This window comes from Hemiscyllium ocellatum, chromosome 3 (assembly GCF_020745735.1).
Source record: "Hemiscyllium ocellatum isolate sHemOce1 chromosome 3, sHemOce1.pat.X.cur, whole genome shotgun sequence".
NCBI lineage: Eukaryota > Metazoa > Chordata > Chondrichthyes > Orectolobiformes > Hemiscylliidae > Hemiscyllium > Hemiscyllium ocellatum.
In genome coordinates, this window is record NC_083403.1 from 8,233,382 (window position 1) to 8,254,412 (window position 21,031).

General features: G+C 41.5%; 1 protein-coding gene across 1 annotated transcript in view; it reads left to right on the forward strand.

Moving 5' to 3' along the window:
• Positions 1 to 21,031, forward strand: part of LOC132834281 (dynein axonemal heavy chain 8-like) — a 1,170,382-nt gene that overhangs the window by 756,252 nt on the left and 393,099 nt on the right. Inside the window, exons 42-43 of the mRNA XM_060853001.1 lie at positions 1,471 to 1,643; positions 14,800 to 14,978. Of these exons, the coding sequence (XP_060708984.1) occupies positions 1,471 to 1,643; positions 14,800 to 14,978 (352 nt within the window). The remainder of the gene's footprint in view (positions 1 to 1,470; positions 1,644 to 14,799; positions 14,979 to 21,031) is intronic.

Here is a 21,031-nt window from a genome sequence, read left to right on the forward strand (position 1 = left end):
GTTTTCTCAAGGAGTAACAAAGTGGATTGATTAGGGCAGAGCGGTAGACATGATCTATATGGAGGAGAAAGTGAGGACTGCAGATGCTGGAGATCAGAGCTGAAAATGTGTTGCTGGAAAAGCGCAGCAGGTCAGACAGTATCCAAAGAGCAGGAGCATCGACGTTTCGGGCATGAAGAAGGGCTCATGCCCGAAACGTCGATTCTCCTGCTCTTTGGATGCTGCCTGACCCGCTGCGCTTTTCCAGCAACATATTTTCAGCATAAATCTCATAAGCTCTGCCAATCAACATGTTTCGAATGAGCAATGTCAAATTTTCTTTTGTTTACTTCCTTTGCGAAGTATGTTTGAAAAAATGCCTCTGCAACCATTTCACCAAATTTTGGGAGGACTTGCACAAATTCAAACAGCCCCTCATGGGTCTCAGATTTGATTCAGATCTTTCGTCATACAGCCTGATTCCTTGTAAATGATCACTTTATGAAAGCTTTTATGTGACCAGATTAACAATCCTGAAATTCAGATAAATGCTTCAAAGTTCTCATTTCCCCGGAGCCATTACAGAATTTAAATTCAGTTCATGAAAGCAAGCTGAAATGAAATATTCATTGTCGGCAACGATAGCCACATAATTACAGCTTCATCCTTAAAATCCATTTGTTTCTTTCAGAGTTATTAGGGAAGAAGGTCTGCTGTTCTGACTTGATTTGGTCTATTTGTGATCTCGCACCAGGAGCAATGCAATGGCCCACTAAACCACCCTATTATATTCAAGATGACAGTTGCTAATACCTCCTGAAGAACAGCTTTGGATTGTCAATAAATTGGCCTTGATATTCTATAGTTCTGATGCCTTTTAACTGTGATTGAACTCTTGAATTCAGGATGAAAGACTTCTTTGTTCTCTTGTTTCCTTTTTAATCTTTTTGCAGTATTTAGAGTTTGAGAGATTCTTTACTTGCAATGCAGAGGAAATAAAAGATAGTGATTGATTGTGATCACCACATCATGTTAATGCTTGAACTCAGACTAGTATACACAAGAGTGTTCAGTCCTATTAGTCCACTTCAGTGGAGTTGCAACTGGCTTTTTAATCTCTATCCTGCATATTCTTCAGAGGGAAAATACAAAATGTGTCTCCAGTTTGGGACACAATCTGCAGGGAGCAGCTCACCTTTGAGCAGGGCATCATCAGCCCCTTCTTTTCTTATTAGATCTATCTGAAATTTCCCTGATAATTTACACATGTGGCCCATTTATTGACTTCACATTGGACCTTACCAGACAGGGAATTTAAATCCTCAGGTTATCCTGTAGCAGACCTCCTTTTAAAAGCAACACATTTTGAAATTTAAGTTTAAAAAGTGTCAATAAATACTTTAGTGTTTTGACCCATCATCATGACATTATTTATATTTACTCATGAAATACTATGTAAATACCATGCTTTCTAATCTGTTTCCTTCACAGGTAAAAATGCATATCAGAACAGTAAGTGATTTTGAATGGTTGAAACAAAGTCGATTTTATTTCAATGATGACACACAAGAAATAAAAGTGGGGATCACTGATGTGGAATTTATCTATCAGAATGAATTTCTGGGCTGCACAGATCGACTTGTAATCACACCTTTGACAGACAGGTAATCTTTGGACTTTTTGGAAACATTTCCTGTCATGATTAACTTTAGATGTTAGAGCAATTCATTGACTTGATTTTCCTTTTGTAACCTCGCCCAGTGCCTTCGACCCCAGATTTTAACCCATCTAATTTTAGCTGCCTGCCCAAAACCACTGACCTGACCATAAACTTGAATTGTGTTGTTTCTCAAAACCCAGTTCTGAGCCACTTGCATGCAGGCCTTTGCAATAGTGCAATGTTTGCTGAAAGCTGACTGTTCTCCAGTCCACCATTGTATCTTATCAGTTCTATCAAATTTGTAGCCTAATGTCTGCAAACCCTTTTCCTTCATTATTTTGCTGGAGGATATTTACCAAATTTATGGGCCAATTCTAGGTGGGATGTCATTTTGTGAAGTTCAACAGGAGCACATATAACTAATTAAGTAATAAACTAAACACAATAACAATCCCTCTGTTTTTTTCTGCCTTGTTCATTTAAAGCCAATTTTTTTTAATAGTAAGATTAACAAAGCTTCAAAATAAAACAAAGAACTGTGGGGGTGCTTGAAATCTGAAACAAAAACAGAAATTGCTGGAGGAACTCATTAGGTTTGGCAGCATCTGTGGAATAAGAGAAAATGAGGACTGCAGATGCTGGCGAGTCAGATTTGAAAAGTATGGTACTGGAAAAATACAAAATGTGTCTCTAGTTTGGAGCACAACCTGCAGGGAGTGGTCCCCTGCTCAAAGGCAAGCCATCAGCCCCTCATTATCTTTTCTTATTAAGACGATTTGAAATTTCCCTTTAACTTACATGTGTGACCCAATTCTTGACTTCACACATGACCTTGCCAGACAGGGAATTTAAAATTGTCAGATTATTCTGAGGATATTATGATAGGTCGGAGCAGAGGGTGCAGCAGGTAGGTGGAAAGCAAGATGGACAGGTAGAACAGGTCAAGTCATTGGATTTGGTATGAGGTTGGTTTGGGGAGATTTGGAAACTGGTGAAGTCAATGTTGATGCCGTGTGGTCCTGAGGCAGAAGATGAAATGCAAGTGACACTGTCCTAAAGGAGGATCACTGAACCAAAAACATTAACTCTGTTTTTTCTTCATAGATGTTGCCATTCCTGCTAAGTTTCTCTAGCAATTTCTGTTTTTGTTATGAAAGCTTTCATGGGGATTGCTTTTGAGTACCCTTACTTGCAAGAACTGTAACAGTTCATGTGATGTTCAGTCCACATCCCATGAACAACTTTTTTTTTAAATGTACTGACTTTGATATTTTATTGAGTGTACTTCCACTTTCTTGTTGAAGTACCATATTGTATTCAATATCCCAGCGATTAGACTGTTATTCCTCCCTTTCATAGCAAAAACATTTCCATGACTTTCTTGCATTGCACTAATGAATACTCTGCACAGAGAATCACTTGAGGCTGGAATTGAATGTGGATTGCTGTAAGGCAACAATGCTAACCACTGAGATACTATCCCATCCCTATATATCAAGTCCATGAATGTAAACTGCAAATAAATATATTTAATAATATTTTGGAGTTACAAACACAGTTTACATAAATTATAATGTTTTAGTAATAGAGACCTGGCTTAAGGAAAGGCAGATCTGGGTGTTAAACATTTTTGATTATATGGTGTTCGAAAAAGTTAGGAAAGGAAAAGAAAGAAAATGACTATGAAATGGAGAATTTGTTTAAAGAGAACATTGCAAACCAGAGAAGATTATTTCAGAGATTTCAAGACAGAATCAATTTGGCTTGAACAAAGAAACAAGAATGGTGCAATTACTTTGCTTTATCAAGTTTTGAGAAGGTTTGTAGCTCAGCTTAAAGTTTTGGATGTAGGTTTGCTCACTGAGCTGAAAGGTTCATTTTCAGATGTTTCATTACCCTACTAGGTAACACCTTCAGTGGGCCTCAGGCGAAGCAATGCTGAAAATTCCTGCTTTCTATTTATACGTTTGGGTTTCTTTGGGTTGATGATGTCATTTCCTATGGTGAAGTCACTTCCTATTCCTTTTCTCAGGGGGTGGTAAATGGGGTCTAACTTGATGCGTCTGTTGATAGAGTTCCGGTTGGAATGCTATGCCTCTAGTAATTCTCATGCGTATCTTTCTTTGGCTTGTCCCAGGATGGGTGTGTTGTCCCAGTCGAAGTGGTGTCCTGCCTCATCCATATGTAAGGATACTAGTGAGAGAGGGCCATGTCTTTTTGTGGCTATTTGGTGTTCATGTATCCTAGTGACTAGTTTTCTGCCTGTTTGTCCAATGTAGTGTTTGCTACAGTCCTTTCATGATATTTTGTAAATGGCATTAGTTTTGCTCATTGTCTGTACAGGGTCTTTCAAGTTCATTAGCTGCTGTTTTAGTGTGTTGGTGGGTTTGTGGGCTACCATGATGCCAAGGGGCCTGAGTAGTCTGGCAGTCATTTCTGAGATGTCTTTGATGTAGGGGAGAGTGGCTAGGGTTTCTGGACGTGTTTTGTCTGCTTGTTTGGGTTTGTTGCTGAGAAAAATCAGTGGACCCATTCTTTTTGAATACATGGTATAGGTGATTTTCCTCTGCTCTGCATAGTTCCTCAGTGCTGCAGTGTGTGTATTGTACCTTTGATAGAGTGAAGGCTGTTTCGCACTGAAAGCCTGCAGGGACCTCTCATGTGACTGACTAGCAGTCATAAAAGGTACTAGAAAGTTGAAAATATGTAACATTTGGCAGTGAAACAAATATCTTGGTTTTGGTTGTTATGTTTTCACAACAGTTTTAATCGAACCAGTTTAAAATTATGCCCTGAAATACTAAAATCCAATTGAATTAGAGTTTAATGTTTTGTCAATATTGAACCAATGAGACAATCCAATGTTTGGGGTATAAAGAAGCTGGCATTTTGAGAGTTAGTCAGAGAGAGTAACTGCCATCCAAAACACTCACTATCAAAGTTACTTTTCGTATCAAACACTTTTGCAGCAAAAGGCTAAAGACAATCCAGAGAGATCTACAGCCAGAGGAAGACCGACACTGGAGATGACAGACACTGTAGGGTTTTGAAAATTGAGATGGTGTCACTTTGATAGGGGTGTTTTGTTGGAACAGTATATTGTAATAGAGTTGGAAGTAGAAAATGAACCTTAAAGACATATGAGGATATGAGGCTTAGAGTTATAAACAATTGTTGTTTAATGTTCAGTTTTACAGTTAAAGAATAAATTGATTTTTTTATATATTGTGGAAGTTGAGAGTTCTCTGTCACTCATACTTTAACAGATTATGAGGGGAGGTGAGCTTTTCTGGGTGTTTGGTTTAATTAGCAGAAAGGTTCGCTGCCGTGTTGTAACAATAACAATAACAACATGAATGGTAAAAGCACGTTAAAAGAAGGATTAGGGTTGATTATGAATGAAAAAGGAGATTTACAAATTGAAACAAAAGCCATGAATGAGGTGTGATGAATACTCTGCATCTATCTTTACATACAAAGCAGATGCTGCCCAACCCATGGTGATAAAAGAATCTGGATTAGTGGTGCTGGAAGAGCACAGCAGTTTAGGCAGCATCTGAGGAGCTCCTCTGATGCTGCCTGAACTGCTGTACTTAGATTAGATTAGATTAGATTACTTACAGTGTGGAAACAGGCCCTTCGGCCCAACAAGTCCACACCGACCCGCCGAAGCGCAACCCACCCATACCCCTACATTTCACCCCTTACCTAACACTATGGGCAATTTAGCATGGCCAATTCACCTGACCCGCACATCTTTGGACTGTGGGAGGAAACCGGAGCACCCGGAGGAAACTCACGCAGACACGGGGAGAACGTGCAAACTCCACACAGTCTGTCGCCTGAGTTGGGAATTGAACCTGGGTCTCAGGCGCTGTGTCTTCCAGCACCACTAATCCAGAATCTGGTTTCCAGCATCTGCAGTCATTGTTTTTACCATGTTGATAAAAGATGCAACTCAGTCATCAGAAGTGTTTAAAATTGAGAAGGGAAGAATATTGGATATGTCGTCAGTACTTAAATTTAAAAAAAACACTGGGGCAATGCCCTGAGGAAATGAACCAGCAAATAGCTGCTACCTAATTTACTGATTTGAAAAAGATAGTGTGTGTACATTTTATTTCTGTCTGCAAAGGACAAAGCCAGGCATATTAATATATGTAGCTTCCAGCATGGGCATGTACACCAAACTGTGAATCTACTTTAGAACCCAAATTTCCCATTAATAACAGTAATATATCTTGAACTTTCATTGCAGTGGAAAAAAAAACTTCGTATTTTTATTGCTGAACGGTCTGGTTTTAATTTTAAAATTGTTTCCATTGTTTACTGTCCTTCCTTCCATCATAATGGGGATGTTCATTGGCGATTGTGCAACATTCTGCACCAATCATGACTTTCACATACTGAAACAGCTCATCTCAAAAAGCAGCAAGCCCTTGATAATATCCAGGCTTGTGGTGATAAGTGGCAAGTAACATTTATGATATAGAAGTGCCAGACAATGACAATTTCCAACAAGACAGAATCTAATCATCACTATTTGAAATTCAAAGCCATTACCACTACTGGGTCCACATTATCAATATTCTGGGGTTTACCATTGACCAGACACTAAACTGGACAGCCATATAATATCATAGCTATAAGAGCAGGTCAATAATTGTGAATTCTGTAGTGAACAACTTACCTCCTGTCTTTCCAGTACCTGCCCATTATCAGCAAGGCATAAGTCAAGAGTTTGTTGGAATTTTCTGCACTTCCTTGCATGAATGCAGCTGCAACAACATTCAAGAAGCTTGACACCATTGAGGACAAAGCAACCCACATGACTGCACTTCATTCACCGCTTTCAATGTTCATTTCATCCACCACTGATGCACAGTCCCAACATTGTGTACCATCTACAAGACATACAGTCATAACTTTTCATGCCCCCTTCATCAGGACCTGCCAAAGACTTTCACAAACTATGGGCAGGCGGTGCCAAGGTGGTAATGTCACTGAACTACTAATTCAGAATTCCAGGCTCTTGTTCTGGGACCATGGGTTTGAATCCCACAACAGCAGATAATGAAATTTGAATTCAATAGGAATCTTGAATATAAAGCAACCATGTAATCATTAGCATGTCTGATGTAAAATCATCTGATTCACTCATCTCCTTTAGGGAAAGTGATCCATTGGTTTAGACTACATGTGACTCCATCAGTGTGGTCAACTCTGAGTTGGTTGGGGCAATAAATGCTGTCTAAGCCAGTGACACTGACATCCCTTTTACGTTTAAAAAAATTACCTACACCACTTAAAAAGACAAGGGAATCAAATTCAATAAGTTCAATAATTCAAGAAATCAGCTTCTAGTCACCTTCCCATGGCAACCAGGAACGGACAATAAATGGTGACCGAGCCAACAAAGCCCACATCCCATGTATGAAAGTAAGAAAAGATCCAAGACACTTGGACAGTCAAAGGTCAATCAACTACCCCAACGAAGGATTAACGGATTGACAATTTCAACCGATAGACTTGAAAAAACTGATAGCTGTCAGTTGTTTTTCACTTTAACTGTTGCTTTTAGTTTATTCTTGTGCTGGATATGAGTGTCACTGACCAGACCATCATTTGCATCTCATCTCTGGTCACTATTAAACTGAATGCCTCTCAGCCCATTTCAGAAGGCAGTTCAGAAGCAACCATATTACTGTATGTTTGACATGTCATATTTAGGTCCAGTTCAGGTAAGACCAATAGATCCCATCACTAATGGATATTAATGAACAAGAAGGATTGTTAATGATTGCCTTGAAGGAGGCTTTGATTCCAGATTTTTCTTTACTGAATCCAAATTTCACTATATCCAATATTAGCATGGCCCTCTGGATTATTAGTGCAAAGACATTAATACAGTGCCACCGCCTCTCAACTTTATCCTTTCTAATTCAGTCTTCCCTTGTAAGCATTCTTATGTTGCAAAGTAACTGCCACCTCTATGCCATGGATTGAAATAAATCCTACTTTTGATTTAACTGTACAATAGTGATTCAGAGTCCATAAACAGAAGAAGAGGCCAAACAGGCCACATGGTTGCAAAAGCAGAGAAAATAACAATCTGTCTTATGAGCAGGTGGGGAGATTAGTGAGAGATTTATTTTAAAATTTGTTTTAGGAAGCGGTGTGTCAGTAAAAGTTGGCGGGGGATGCATTGCAAAGGCCAGAGATGGGACAAAAAAACAGAAATTGTTGGAAAAGCTCAGCAGGTCTGTCAGCATCTATGGAGAGAAATCAGAGTTAATGTTTCAGGTCCAGTCACTCTTCCTTGGTCAGAAAAGAAAGGAGTAACACTCATTAAAGAGGACCCATGGAGAAGGCAGCCTTCTGTCCTGTGTAATGCATGGGAAGGCTACATTACTAGCCATCTCCACAATCATGAAGTAGAACATAGGACAGTACAGCGCAGAACAGGCCCTTCGGCGCTTGATGTTGCAATGACCTGTGAACTACTCTCAGCTTGTCCCTATCCCACTATCCAAAATCACCCATGTGCTTATCTAAGGATTGTTAGATAAGCTGAGCTGACTACATTAGCAGGTAAGGCATTCCATGCCCTTATCACTCTCTGCGTAAAGAACCTGCCTCTGACATCTGTCTTATCTATCACCCCTCAATTTGTAGTTATGCCCCCTCATACAAGCTGACGTCAACATCATAGGAAAAAGACTTTCACTGTCTACCCTATCTCATCCTCTGATCATCTTGTATGTCTCTATCAAATCCCCTCTTAGCTTTCTTCTTTCCAATGAGAACAGACCCAAATCTTTCAGCCTTTCCTCATAAGACCTTCCCTCCAGACAAGGCAACGTCCTGGTAAATCACGTCTGCACCTTTTCCAATGCTTCCACATCCTTCCCGAAATATGGGGACCAGAACTGTGCACAATATTCCAAGTGTGACCGCACCAGAGTTTTGTATAGTTGCAGCATGATATTGCAGCTCCGGAACTCAATCCCTCTACGAATGAAACCAAACACACCATATGCCTTTTTAACAGTACTATCCACCTGTGTGGCAACTTTCAGGGATCTATGTACATGGACTTCAAGATCCCTCTGCACATCCACACTACTAAGAATCTTTCCATTGACCCAATACTCTGCCTTCCTGTTATTCTTCTCCAAGTGCATCACCTCACATTTAGCATTCCTCCAAACAGCCAAAATATTAGAGCCAACTTGGATAGTGAGCTTTAGATTCAATTAATTGACCATTTTACTGTTCTAGTTAGGTAATGACAAGTAGGTTAGACCAGGGAAACCCAGTGGATGTGGTCTATCTAGACTTCCAAAAGGCCTTTGATAAGGTGCCACATGGGAGGCTGCTGAGCAAGGTGAGGGCCCATGGTGTTCGAGATGAGCTACTGGTATGGATTGAGGATTGGCTGTCTGAGAGAAGGCAGAGAGTTGGGATAAAAGGTTCTTTTTCGGAATGGCAGCCGGTGACAAGCGGTGTCCTGCAGGGTTCAGTGTTGGGGCCACAGCTGTTCACATTATATATTAATGATCTGGATGAAGGGATTGGGGGCATTCTAGCAAAGTTTGCCGATGATACGAAGTTAGGTGGACAGGCAGGTAGTACTGAGGAAGTGGGGAGGCTGCAGAAGGTTCTAGACAGTTTGGGAGAGTGGTCCAGGAAATGGCTGATGGAATTCAACGTGAGCAAATGCGAGGTCTTGCACTTTGGAAAAAAGAATAAAAGTATAGACTACTTTCTAAACGGTGAGAAAATTCGTAAAGCCAAAGTACAAAGGGATCTGGGAGTGCTAGTCGAGGATTCTCTAAAGGTAAACATGCAGGTTGAGTCCGTGATTAAGAAAGTGAATGCAATGTTGTCTCTTATCTCAAGAGGGTTGGAATATAAAAGCATCGTTGTGCTACTGAGACTTTATAAAGCTCTGGTTAGGCCCCATTTGGAGTACTGTGTCCAGTTTTGGTCCCCACACCTCAGGAAGGACATACTGGCACTGGAACGTGTCCAGCGGAGATTCACACGGATGATCTCTGGAATGGTTGGTCTAACATACGAGGAACGGCTGAGGATCCTGGGATTATATTCATTGGAATTTAGAAGATTAAGGGGAGACTTAATAGAAACTTACAAGATAATACATGGCTTGGAAAGGGTAGATGCTAGGAAATTGTTTCCGTTAGGCGAGGAGACTAGGATCGGTGGACACAGCCTTAGAATTAGAGGGGGTCAATTCAGAACAGAAATGCGGAGACATTTCTTCAGCCAGAGAGTGGTGGGCCTGTGGAATTCATTGCCAGAGTGCAGTGCAGGCCGGGACGCTAAATGTCTTCAAGGCAGAGATTGATAGATTCTTGATGTCACGAGGAATTAATGGATATGGGGAGAATGCTAGTAAGTGGAGTTGAAATGCCCATCAGCCATGACTGAATGATGGAGTGGACTCAATGGGCCGAATGGCCTTACTTCCACTCCTATGTCTTATGGTCTTATGGTCTAATGAACAAATGAGCTGCTGTAGTCCTGCCCTACCATGAGGTTTGGTGTGGGCAGCTAGGTAGTGGACACGCATCTGCAGAATATTATGTACCCCTTTCACTATCCTGTTTGCAGCACCCCCCAAAACTGTGTCTTAAAAGTCTAACTGTAACTGCTGTAAATTAGCTGATTCAGTTTTATTCTGTTCAATCCTCATTGAAATGAAGGTGTTGTTTGAACTATATTTCAATTTTGCTTCATAAATTTGAGATATAAAAGTGGATTTACTAATTATGAGTTAGCTCGCTGAGCTTGAAGATTTGTTTTCAGATGTTTCATCACCGTACAAAGTAATATCATCAGTGAGAGTCTCCAGTGAAGTGCTGCTGGTATGTGTCCCACCTCTCTATTTATAGGTCTTGGTTTCTTAAGGTGGCTTATGTCATTTCCAATTTTTTTTAAGAAGGGAAGGTTGGTTGGGTCTAATTCGATGTGTTTATTGATGGAGTTCTGGTTAGAATGCCATGTCTCCAAGAATTCTTGTGTGTGTTTTTGTTTCACCTGTCCTAGGATGTGTGTGTTGCCCCAGTCAAAGTGGTGTCCTTCTTTGGCTGTATGTATAGAAACTAGTGATAGTGGGTCGTGTCTTTTGGTGGCTAGTTGGTGTTCATGTAACCTGGTGTCACGTGTCCTGCTAGTGTGGCCAATGTAGTGAATTTTTGCAGTTCTTGCATGGTATTGTGTAAATTATGTTAGTTTTGCTGGTGGTATCTAATGGATCATTGAGGTTCATTAGCTGCTCTTTAAGTGTGTTGGTAGTCTGGAAATCATTTCTGATATGTCTTAGTTGTAAGATAATGTGACACTAGTTTTTGGTTGCATTGTGTCTGCTTGTTTGGGTTTGTTTCTGAGCAAAATTGGCGGATTGTGGTTATTGGGTACCTGTTTTTCTTGAAAACATTGTAAAGTTACCCAATACAACAACACATACCACTAAACATAATCTGCCGATTCCTCAGAAACAAACCCAAACAAGCAGACACAATGCAACCAAAAACTATAGCCACATTACTTTACATCAAAGACATATCGGAAATGACTTGCAGACTACTCAGACCCCTTGATATCATGGTAGCCCACAAATCTACCACTTAAACAGTGACTAATGAACCTAAAATATCCATTAGATACCACCGGCAAAACTCTGGGAGAAATGTCTGCTACCCTACCTACTTGTGGGTGGCACAGCAGTTAGCACTGCTGCCCCAGAGACCCAGGTTCAATTCCTACCTCAGGCGACTGTGTGTGGAGTTTGCACATTCTCCGTGTCTGCGTGGGTTTCCTCCCACAATCCAAAAATGTGCAGGTTAGGTGAATTAGGAGAAAGTGAGGACTGCAGATGCTGGAGATCAGAGCTGGAAATTTTCCTGAAGGGCTTATGCCTTATGAAGGGCTTATTCTCCTGCTCCTTGGATGCTGCCTGACCTGCTTTTTCAGGTTAGGTGAATTAGCCATGCTAAATTGCCCATAGTGTTAGGTGAAGGGGTAAATGTAGGGGAATGGTCTGGGTGGGTTGTGCTTCAGCAGGGCCAAAGGGCCTGTTTCCACACTGAGTAATCTAATCTACTCACTCACAGCATGACCACAAAAAAATACAGAAGCAAGTCTGTGAAACACAGAACAAGCCTGCCAGTATACACACAACACACTCAACACTCTTGGCCAAACGGGCTAACATAGAAACCTGACATGGCGAAGCTACTCCCAAACCAGAGAATACACTTCCCAAACAGCCTTCACAGTAAGATCCTAATTAGCACTGTGGTCCCAATAGCCTAAGGGCAAAAAAAAAACCAAAAGAGAAAATGCTGGAAAATCTCAGCAGGTCTGGCAGCATCTGTAGGGAGAGAAAAGAGCTGACGTTTCGAGTATAACTGATCCTTTGTCAAAGCTAAAAAAGGGGGAGAAATAGGGAGGTTTTTATACTAGACTGAGAGAATGAGAGTTATGGCTCCAGAAGCAAAGCTAGCAATAAAGAGGTGATGATGACAGTGTATAGAGAGATTGTAGGGAGATTAGGATCCGTGAATGACTAAGGCTGAAGCCAGTGCTGTGTGACAAAATATGGGGGGTGGTGGAGGGGTGTGTGTGGGGGGGGTGGGGGTGAAGAATGGATGAAGTAGAGGCAAACTGGAAAACAGGGGAAAAAAAGGGTAGCGAAGGGGGAAGAGGAGAGGAGAGGAAAAAAGGTGATGAGTGGGGAGCAAGAGAAAGAAACACAGACAATCAAGAAATGAGAGGGACAAACAGTGAAAAAATATTTTAAAATAAATGAAATAAGATTATGGAACAGAATGAAAACAGAAGGGTCGAGATGGGATAATCATCTGAAGTTGTTGAATTCAATGTTGAGACCAGCAGGCTGTTAACGTGCCTAGGCGGAAGATGAGATGCTTTGCATTGAGCTTCGCTGGAACATTGCAGACAGACATGTGGGCATGGGAGCAGGATTGTGTGTTGAAGTGGCAAGCCACGGGAAGGTCCGGGACCTGATTGCAGACAGACTGAAGGTGCTCAGCAAAGTGATCACCCAGTCAGCGTTTTGAGGAGACCACATTGGGAGCAACGAATGCAATAGACCAAATTGAAAGAGGTACAAGTGAAATGCTGCTTAATCTGAAATGAGTGTTTAGGGCCTTGGACAGTGAGTATAGAAGAGGTAAAGGGGCAGGTGTTGCACCTTCTGTGATTGCATGGGAAGGTGCCGTGTGTGATGGGAGAGGTGTTAGGTGTGATGGAGGAGTGGACTAGGTTGTCCCAGAGGGAACGATCTCTGCAGAATACAGACAGGGGGAGGGAAGGGAAGAGGAGAAAGTGAGGACTGCAGATGCTGGAGATCAGAGCTGAAAAATGTGTTGCTGTAAAAGTGCAGCAGGTCAGGCAACATCCAAAGAGCAAGAGAATCAATATTTCGGGCATAAGCCCTTCTTCAGGAAAGGGAAGGGAAGATGTGTTTAGTGGTGGCGTTGTTTTGGAGTTGGTGAAAATGGCGGAGGATTATTCTTTGCATGTGAAGGCTGGTGGGGTGAAAGGTGAGAACAAGAGGGACCCTTGTTCTGGGAGGGATGGGAGGGGGTGAGGGTCATGGCGCGGGAGATGGACCACACGCTGTCGAGAGCCCTGTCAACAACTGTAGGTGGGAAGCCACAGTTGGAGAAGAAGGAGCACATATTAAGAGTACCACTTTGGAAAATGGCCTCATCGGAACAAATGCGGCAGAGGCGAAGGAGCTGAGAGAAAGGGATAAAGTCCTTACAGGATGTAGGGTGAGAAAAGCTGTAGTCCAGATAGCTGTGGGATTCAGTGGACTTATACTGGATAGTAGTGGATAGGCTATTGCTGGAAATGGAGACAGAAAGGCCAAGAAAAGGAAGGCAAGTGTCGGAGATGGATCAGGTGAAGGTGATGGAGGGATGGAAACTAGAAGTGAAGGTGATGAATTTTTCCCGGTCAGGACAAGAGCATGAAGCCGCACTGAAATAGTCATTGATGTACCAATAAAGCAGTTGTGGGATGGGACGCGGGTAGGCTTGGAACAAGACTTATTTTCCCATTGAAACTGATGCCGCATAGCCAAAGAGGCAGAGCGAGGGGCTCCAGAAGATTTCACTTGCAGGAGGAACACAATGGACAGACCTGGGTGCCAGGAGAAGGAACATTTCCACATATTTGTGTGGATGGGAAATACAATGAAGAATCCTCTTGAAGACATTCTCACCCACTCAAGGAGATGGTTGGAATCTCCTGTATCAATTACAAATGAATTGCTACTGCAAGACCCTTGATTAATTTCCATTCAGTTTATTTGTGTTTTAATCACTTTGCACCATTGTACTGTAACTAACACCTTTGTTTTGTGCCCCAGAAAACATACCTGCACCTTCCATTTTGGCCATCTGTGCAGAGAATCAGTTCTGGGTCAGCCTGGTCAATTTCTCTTCCACGACATCACTTTTTTTAATAAACCTCTTGGAAATTTCACAGCGATCCTCTCTTGTAGGATCTGATTCATTGGGCTGAATTTCTCCAACAAAAACTAACGTCATTTATAAGATAACATGCAAGAACTGTAAAATAAACACTACATCAGACAAACTAGCAGGACACTTGCCACCAAGATACATGAACACCAACTAGCCATCATAAGACATGACCCACTATCATTAGTTTCTATACGTACAGATAAAGAAGGATACCACTTTGCCTGGGACAGCACACACATCTTAGGACAGGTGAAACAAAGACACGTGCACAAATGCTTAGAGGCATGGCATTCTAACCAGAACTCCATCAACAAACACATCAATATAAACCATATCTACCTTCCCTTGAAAAGAAAGGAACCGGAAATGACATCACCCACCTTTAGAAACCAAGACCGAGAAATAGAGAGGCAGGACATAGCACCAACACTTCAGAGACTCCCACTGACAATGTTGTCCAGTATGGTGACAAAATGTCTGAAAACAAGCCTTCAAGCTCAGTGAGCTAACTTACATACTTATCATCAACCTGGGCTACAAGTCTTCTCAAAAATCACTAATTACTTTTAGGAATTATACTGATAATGGTAAATACTGTGTTTGCTGTCATTGTAGGTGCTATATCACTCTAGCTCAGGCTTTGTGGATGAATATGGGAGCAGCTCCTGCAGGACCTGCTGGTACAGGCAAAACGGAGACTGTGAAGGACATGGGCAAAGCTCTTGGAAAATATGTAGTTGTGTTTAATTGTTCTGATCAAATGGATTTCAGAGGATTAGGAAGAATCTACAAAGGTAAGTGTATATGAAAGTACAAAAAATGTTACCATATTTAAAGTGAAGGCAGAAGTCATAATCATCATAAAATAAAAACATCACTGGTCAAGTGGCATCCGAGGAGCAGGACTGCCCACACTTTTTGACTCTGATTTCCAGTCCTCACTTTCTCATAGAATAAGAACATTATGAGTAAGAATAGGAATTGGCTGTACAGAGCCTTAAGCCTACTCCACAGTTCATTTAAATTGTAACTCATCCCTAACTCCTTTCCCACCAAATAGTCCTGCAGTGATTAGAACCAGCTGGATCTTGTTGACTATGAGGTCCTTAATTGGGGTTGTTAACTGGGCCAATTAGAAAAGCCCTGGCTGACCAATTTAACCAGGAGGTTATTTAAAGTACCACTGAGGGTAGATAACAAATACTGGTTGAGTTAGTGGCATTGTATCCTTTGAAAGAATCTTTCCTGCATTTTCTCAAAGCCAATTTCCTGCAAATGCAATATTTTGCTTTAGTTTCTGTGAACAAATTTCATTATTAGGCCTAGGCTACCTTATTCCATACACAGCTGAAAAACTCGCTGATTTTCATTAATGAGGATGCCTAAGATGTTCAGCCCAAATGTGTGAAGTTTGCTAACACAAAAGCTGACAATGTTCCTGACCTCAATGGCATTTATAATAAAATGAATACTTGGTTGATACAGTTGTATCACTAACAGGCGATTTGAAATAAAATTAGGTTTTTTTAAAAAAAAAATTAACCAGGAGGTTGATCACACAGCATTGCCCTTTGATGCGAAGGGCACTGCTTGTCACTGGCCACTTGAGTGTTTTCTTGTCTTCCTGGTGGTGGAAATTGAATAAAGGTTCATGCACCTTGTGTCTCACACCTGCACACACACAACATGGGTGCTTGGGGGGGAAATATAACCAGGAGGTAGCATTGCAGTACTGGAGAGAAAAAAAGGGATGCTTCATGTGTTCAAGGACAGAATCAATTTAGCTAGATTGAGGGAATAAGATGGGTGCAATTTCATTGCTCAATGTAATACACAGACAGCAGCTGATGGGAAGCTATAAAAGGAATAGATTTGCCTGAAATTACAGAGCTATGTAAACATCATAGAGTAGTTATAATGGAGTATTTTAATTATATGTAAATTGATTGGCTAAGTAGTGGTGTCAGTGGTAATGCGTGACAAATGTTCTCCAATAGTGTTTAGTACAAATAAAAAGAAAAATAACCAGGAGGTTAGAATCTCCACAGTAAAAGAGAAAGAAAACCACATTAAAAAGAAGTATAACCAGGAAATTAGAATCTCCACAATTGAGAACTTACTCCAAGCTAGCTGGCCAGTGTACTGTGCACTGGAAAATAAAAGCTGAAAATGTGTTGCTGGAAAAGCACAGCAGGCTGCCCGAAACGTCGATTCTCCTGCTCCTTGGATGCTGCCTGACCTGCTGTGCTTTTCCAGCAATGCACTTTCAGCTCTTATCTCCAGCATCTGCAGTCCTCACCTTCTACTGGAAAATAAAAGGTCATTTGTTGATGGGACACTAAAGGAAAGTAGATATATAACTAGGAGATTAGACTCACCTTAGTAAAGAAAGGAAAAAAAAGGAAGTATTAGCAGAAGATTAAAGTCTCCTCAAAAAAAGAAAAAAATGAAAAACAAGAAAAATACAACCAGCCAAAAAAAAATCTCATGAGTAAAAAAAACCCATGGAATTTGTCATCTCCTAGGTTCAGTGGACTGTAGGGAAATTTCTCTTGATCTGAGCCATTACCTTACTGTTTTGTTTTTATTTGGTTTCTTTGGGGAATAAAAGCATAAAGGATTAAAAATAAAATTCAGGAGATTAGAATCTCCTCAATAAAACAAAGAAAAGAAAAAAAATAGAACCAGGAGATTTAGAATCTTTTCAATTCAGGAGACTGACTTTGAGCTGGCTGGCCACAGCCAGTGTATTGTGCACAAGTAAATAAAAAGTGACTTGATATCAGGCAGTTATTGCAAGTCCCTTACTGTCTACAGTTCTATCAGTGTCAGTGTTATTTATGTTCCACAATTGAATATTCACAGCCTTCTGATATAGAGAATGTGACAACATTTCTCCTCACCTCAATCAAGAAGGTTTGTCCTTTATCTTTGGACTATATCCCATAGCTCAAATCTCTGGTAAGGTTCTTGGAATCATCAGCCCAACTTGTCCATGACAACCTTATTTCCTAAACTGAACTAATCCTATTTCCCTGTGTTTGGCCCATATCCCTGTAAACCTTTCCTATCCATATACCTGCCCAAATATCTTTGAAGTGTGTTGTACTGGTATCCACCTCTACCACTTCCTCAAGCAGCTCATTCTACATATGCACTGCCCTCTGAGTGAAAATGTTGCCCCTCAGGTCTCTGCTATATCTTTCCCTTCTCACCTTAAACTTATTCCCTCTAATTTTGGACTCCCCACCCCAAGGAAAAGACCTTCCTATTTACCCTATCCATGCCTCTCATAATTTTATACATCTCTGTAAGTGCACCCTTCAGACTTCTATGCTCCAGGGAAAAAAAATGTCTCTCCTTATAACTCAAACCTTCCAGTTTAAAAAGAGGGTAGGGCAAAAGATGGAAAATTACAGACCAATTGGCCTAACCTTGGTCATGGGTAAGATCCTGTTCTGAAGGATGAGATTTCTGAATACTCAGAAGTGTACGGCAAAACAGGGCAAAGTCATCATGGTTTCATCAAGGGGAGGTCATGCCTGACAAATGTGTTAGAATTCATTGAGGAGGTAATGAGTAGGTTAGTTGAAGGCGAGACAATGGATGTTATCTACCTGGACTTCAAGAAGGCCTTCGACAATGTGCCGCACAGGAGGCTACTGAGTGAAATAAGAGCACATGGTGTCAGAGGCAAGGTGCTAGCATGGATAGAAGCGTGGCTGTCTAGCAGAAACCAGAGAGTGAGGATAAAAGGTATGTCATTCCATAGGTATGTCAAGAAAAAAAGAGTGACGAGAATTAAATTCGGGCCAATCAAGGATAATTGTGGGATGTTGTGTCAGAGGAGATAAGGGAAGCACTAAATAAATATTTTTCGACAGTGTTCACTATAGAAAATGAAAATGTTGGCGAGGAAGATACAGAGATCCTTGCATCTAGACTAGAATAGATTGAGATTCACAAGGAAGAGGTATTAGAAATACTACAGAGTGTGAAAATAGACAAGTCCCCTGGGCCGGATGGGATCTATCCTAGGATCCTCTGGGAAGCAAGGGAAGAGATTGCTGAGCCTTTGGCATTGATCTTCAAATCATCATTGTCTACAGGAATAATGCCTGAGGACTGGAGGATAGCAAATGTGGTTCCCTTGTTCAAAAAGGGTAGTAGAGACAACCCTGGCAATTACAGACCAGTGAGCCTTACTTCAGTTGTTGGTAAAGTGTTGGAAAAGGTTATAAGAGATAGGATTTATAACCATCTAGAAAAGAATAATCTGATCAGGGACAGTCAGCATGGTTTTGTGAAGGGTAGGTCGTGCCTAACGAATCTTATTGAGTTTTTTGACAAAGTGACCAAACAGGTAGATGAGAGTAAACTGGTTGATGTGGTGTATATGGATTTCAGCAAGGTGTTCAATAAGGTTCCCCACAGTAGGCTATTATACAAAATGCAGAGGAATGGGCTTGTGGGATACATAGCAGTTTGGATCAGTAATTGGTTTGCTGAAAGAAAACAGAGGATTGCAGTTGATGGAACATGTTCATTTTGGTGTCCAGTTACCAGTGGCGTACCACAAGGGTCGGTGTTGGGTCCACTGCTGTTTGTCATTTTTATAAATGACCTGGATGAGTGCGCAGAAGAGTGGGTTAGTAAATCTGCAGATGACACTAAGGTTGGTGGAGTTGTGGATAGTGACAAAGGATGTAGTAGGTTGCAGAGAGACATAGATAGGATGCAGAGCTGGGCTGAAAGGTGACAAATGGAGTTTAATGTGGACAACTGTGAGGTGATACACTTTGGCCGGAGTAATCAGAATGGAAAGTACTGGGCTAATGGTAGGATTCTTGGGAGTGCAGATGAGTAGAGATCTTGGTGTCCATGTACACAGAACCCTGAAAGTTGCCACCCAGATTGACAGGGTTGTTAAGAAGACATACAGTGTTTTGACCTTTGTTAATAGAGGGATTGAGTTCCGGAACCAGGAGGTTATGGTGCAGCTGTACAAAGCTCTGGTACGGCCACACTTGGAGTATTGTGTACAGTTCTAGTCACCGCATTATAAGAAGGATGTGGAAACTTTGGAGAGGATGCAGAGGAGACTTACTAGGATGTTGCCTGGTATGGAAGGAATGTCTTCTGAGGAAAGGCTGAGGGCCTTGAGGCTGTTCTCGTTAGAGAGAAGAAGGTTGAGAGGTGACTTAATAGAGACATATAAGATAATCAGAGGGTGGATAGGGTGGACAGGGAGAGTGTTTTTCCAAGTATGGGGACAACAAACACGAGGGGACACAACTTTAAAGTAAGGGGAGATAGGTATAAGACAGATGTCAGAGGTAGTTTCTTTACTCAGAGAGCAATAAGGGTATGGAATGCTTTGCCTGCATCGGTAGTAGATTCGCCAAGTTTAAGTGCATTTAAGTAATCATTGAACAGGCAAGTGGACGTACATGGAATAGTGTAGGTGGGATGGGTTTCAGATTAGTATGACAGGGCATCGCAACATCAAGGGCCGAAAGGCCTGTACTGCGCTGTAATGTTCTATGTTCTAAAAGGGTCCTTTTCAGAAAGGAAGCCGGTGACAAGTGGTATCTGCGTGGGTTTCCTCCAGGTGCTCTGGTTTCCTCCCACAGTCCAAAGATGTGCAGGTTCGGAGAGGTGGCCAAACTAAATTGCCCATAGTGTTCAGGGATGTGTAGGTTAGGTGCATTTATATGGGGAAATATAGAGTGATAGAGTAGGGGAATGATCTGGGCGGGATATCTTCAGAGTGTTGATGTGGACTTCTTGGGCCAAATGCCCTGTTTCCACACGGTAGGGATTCTGTGATTCTGTGATTAACGATCTAAATAAAGGAACTAAGGGCATTCTGGCTAAGTTTGCAGACAATACAATAATAGGTAGAGGAACAGGCATCATTGAGGAGGCAGGCTGCATAAGAATTTGAACATGTTAGGAGAGTGGGCAAAGAAATGGCAGATGGAGTATAATGTGGGAAAGTGTGAGGTCATGCATTTTGGTAGGAAGAATAGAGGCATAGACCACTTTCTAAATGAGAAAATTCAGAAGTCTGAAGTGCAAAGAGACTTAGGAGTTCTAGTTTGGGATTCTTTCAAGGTAAACTTGCAGGTTGAGTCAATAGTTAGGAAGGCAAATGCAATGATGATGTGTATTTTGAGAGGACTTGAATATAAAAGCAGGGATGCACTACTGAGACTCTATAAGGCTTTAGTCCCATTGGAGTATTGGGCACAGTTTTGGCCCCATACCTCAGGAAGGATGTATTGGCCTGGAGGGTGTTCAGTGGAGATTCATGAGAATGGCACCAGAAATGAAAAGCTTGGCAAATGAAGAATGTTTGAGGATGCTGCATCTATACTCGATGGAGTTTAGAAGCTTGAGAGGGATTTATTTGAAGCATACAAAATACTGAATGGCCTGGACAGCGTAGGTATTGGGAAAATGTTTCCATTGGTATGAGATACTCAGACCAGAAGGCATAGCCTTAGAGTAAAGGGAAGACCATTTAAAATGGAAATAAGGAGAAACTCTATCAGCCAGAGATGAAGGGCTTATGCTCAAAACGTCGAATTCTCTATTCCTGAGATGCTGCCTGGCCTGCTGTGCTTTGACCAGCAACACATTTGCAGCCAGAGATTGGTGAATTTTTGGAAGGCACTGGAGGCCAGGTCATTGAGTATATTTAAGACTGAAATAGGTAGTTTCTTGAGTATCAAGGGGATCAAGGGTTATAGGGAGAAAATGGGACAGTGGGGTTGAGAAACTTATCAGCCCTGATTGGATGGTGGAGCAGACCCGATAGGTTGAATGTCATAATTTCTGCTCC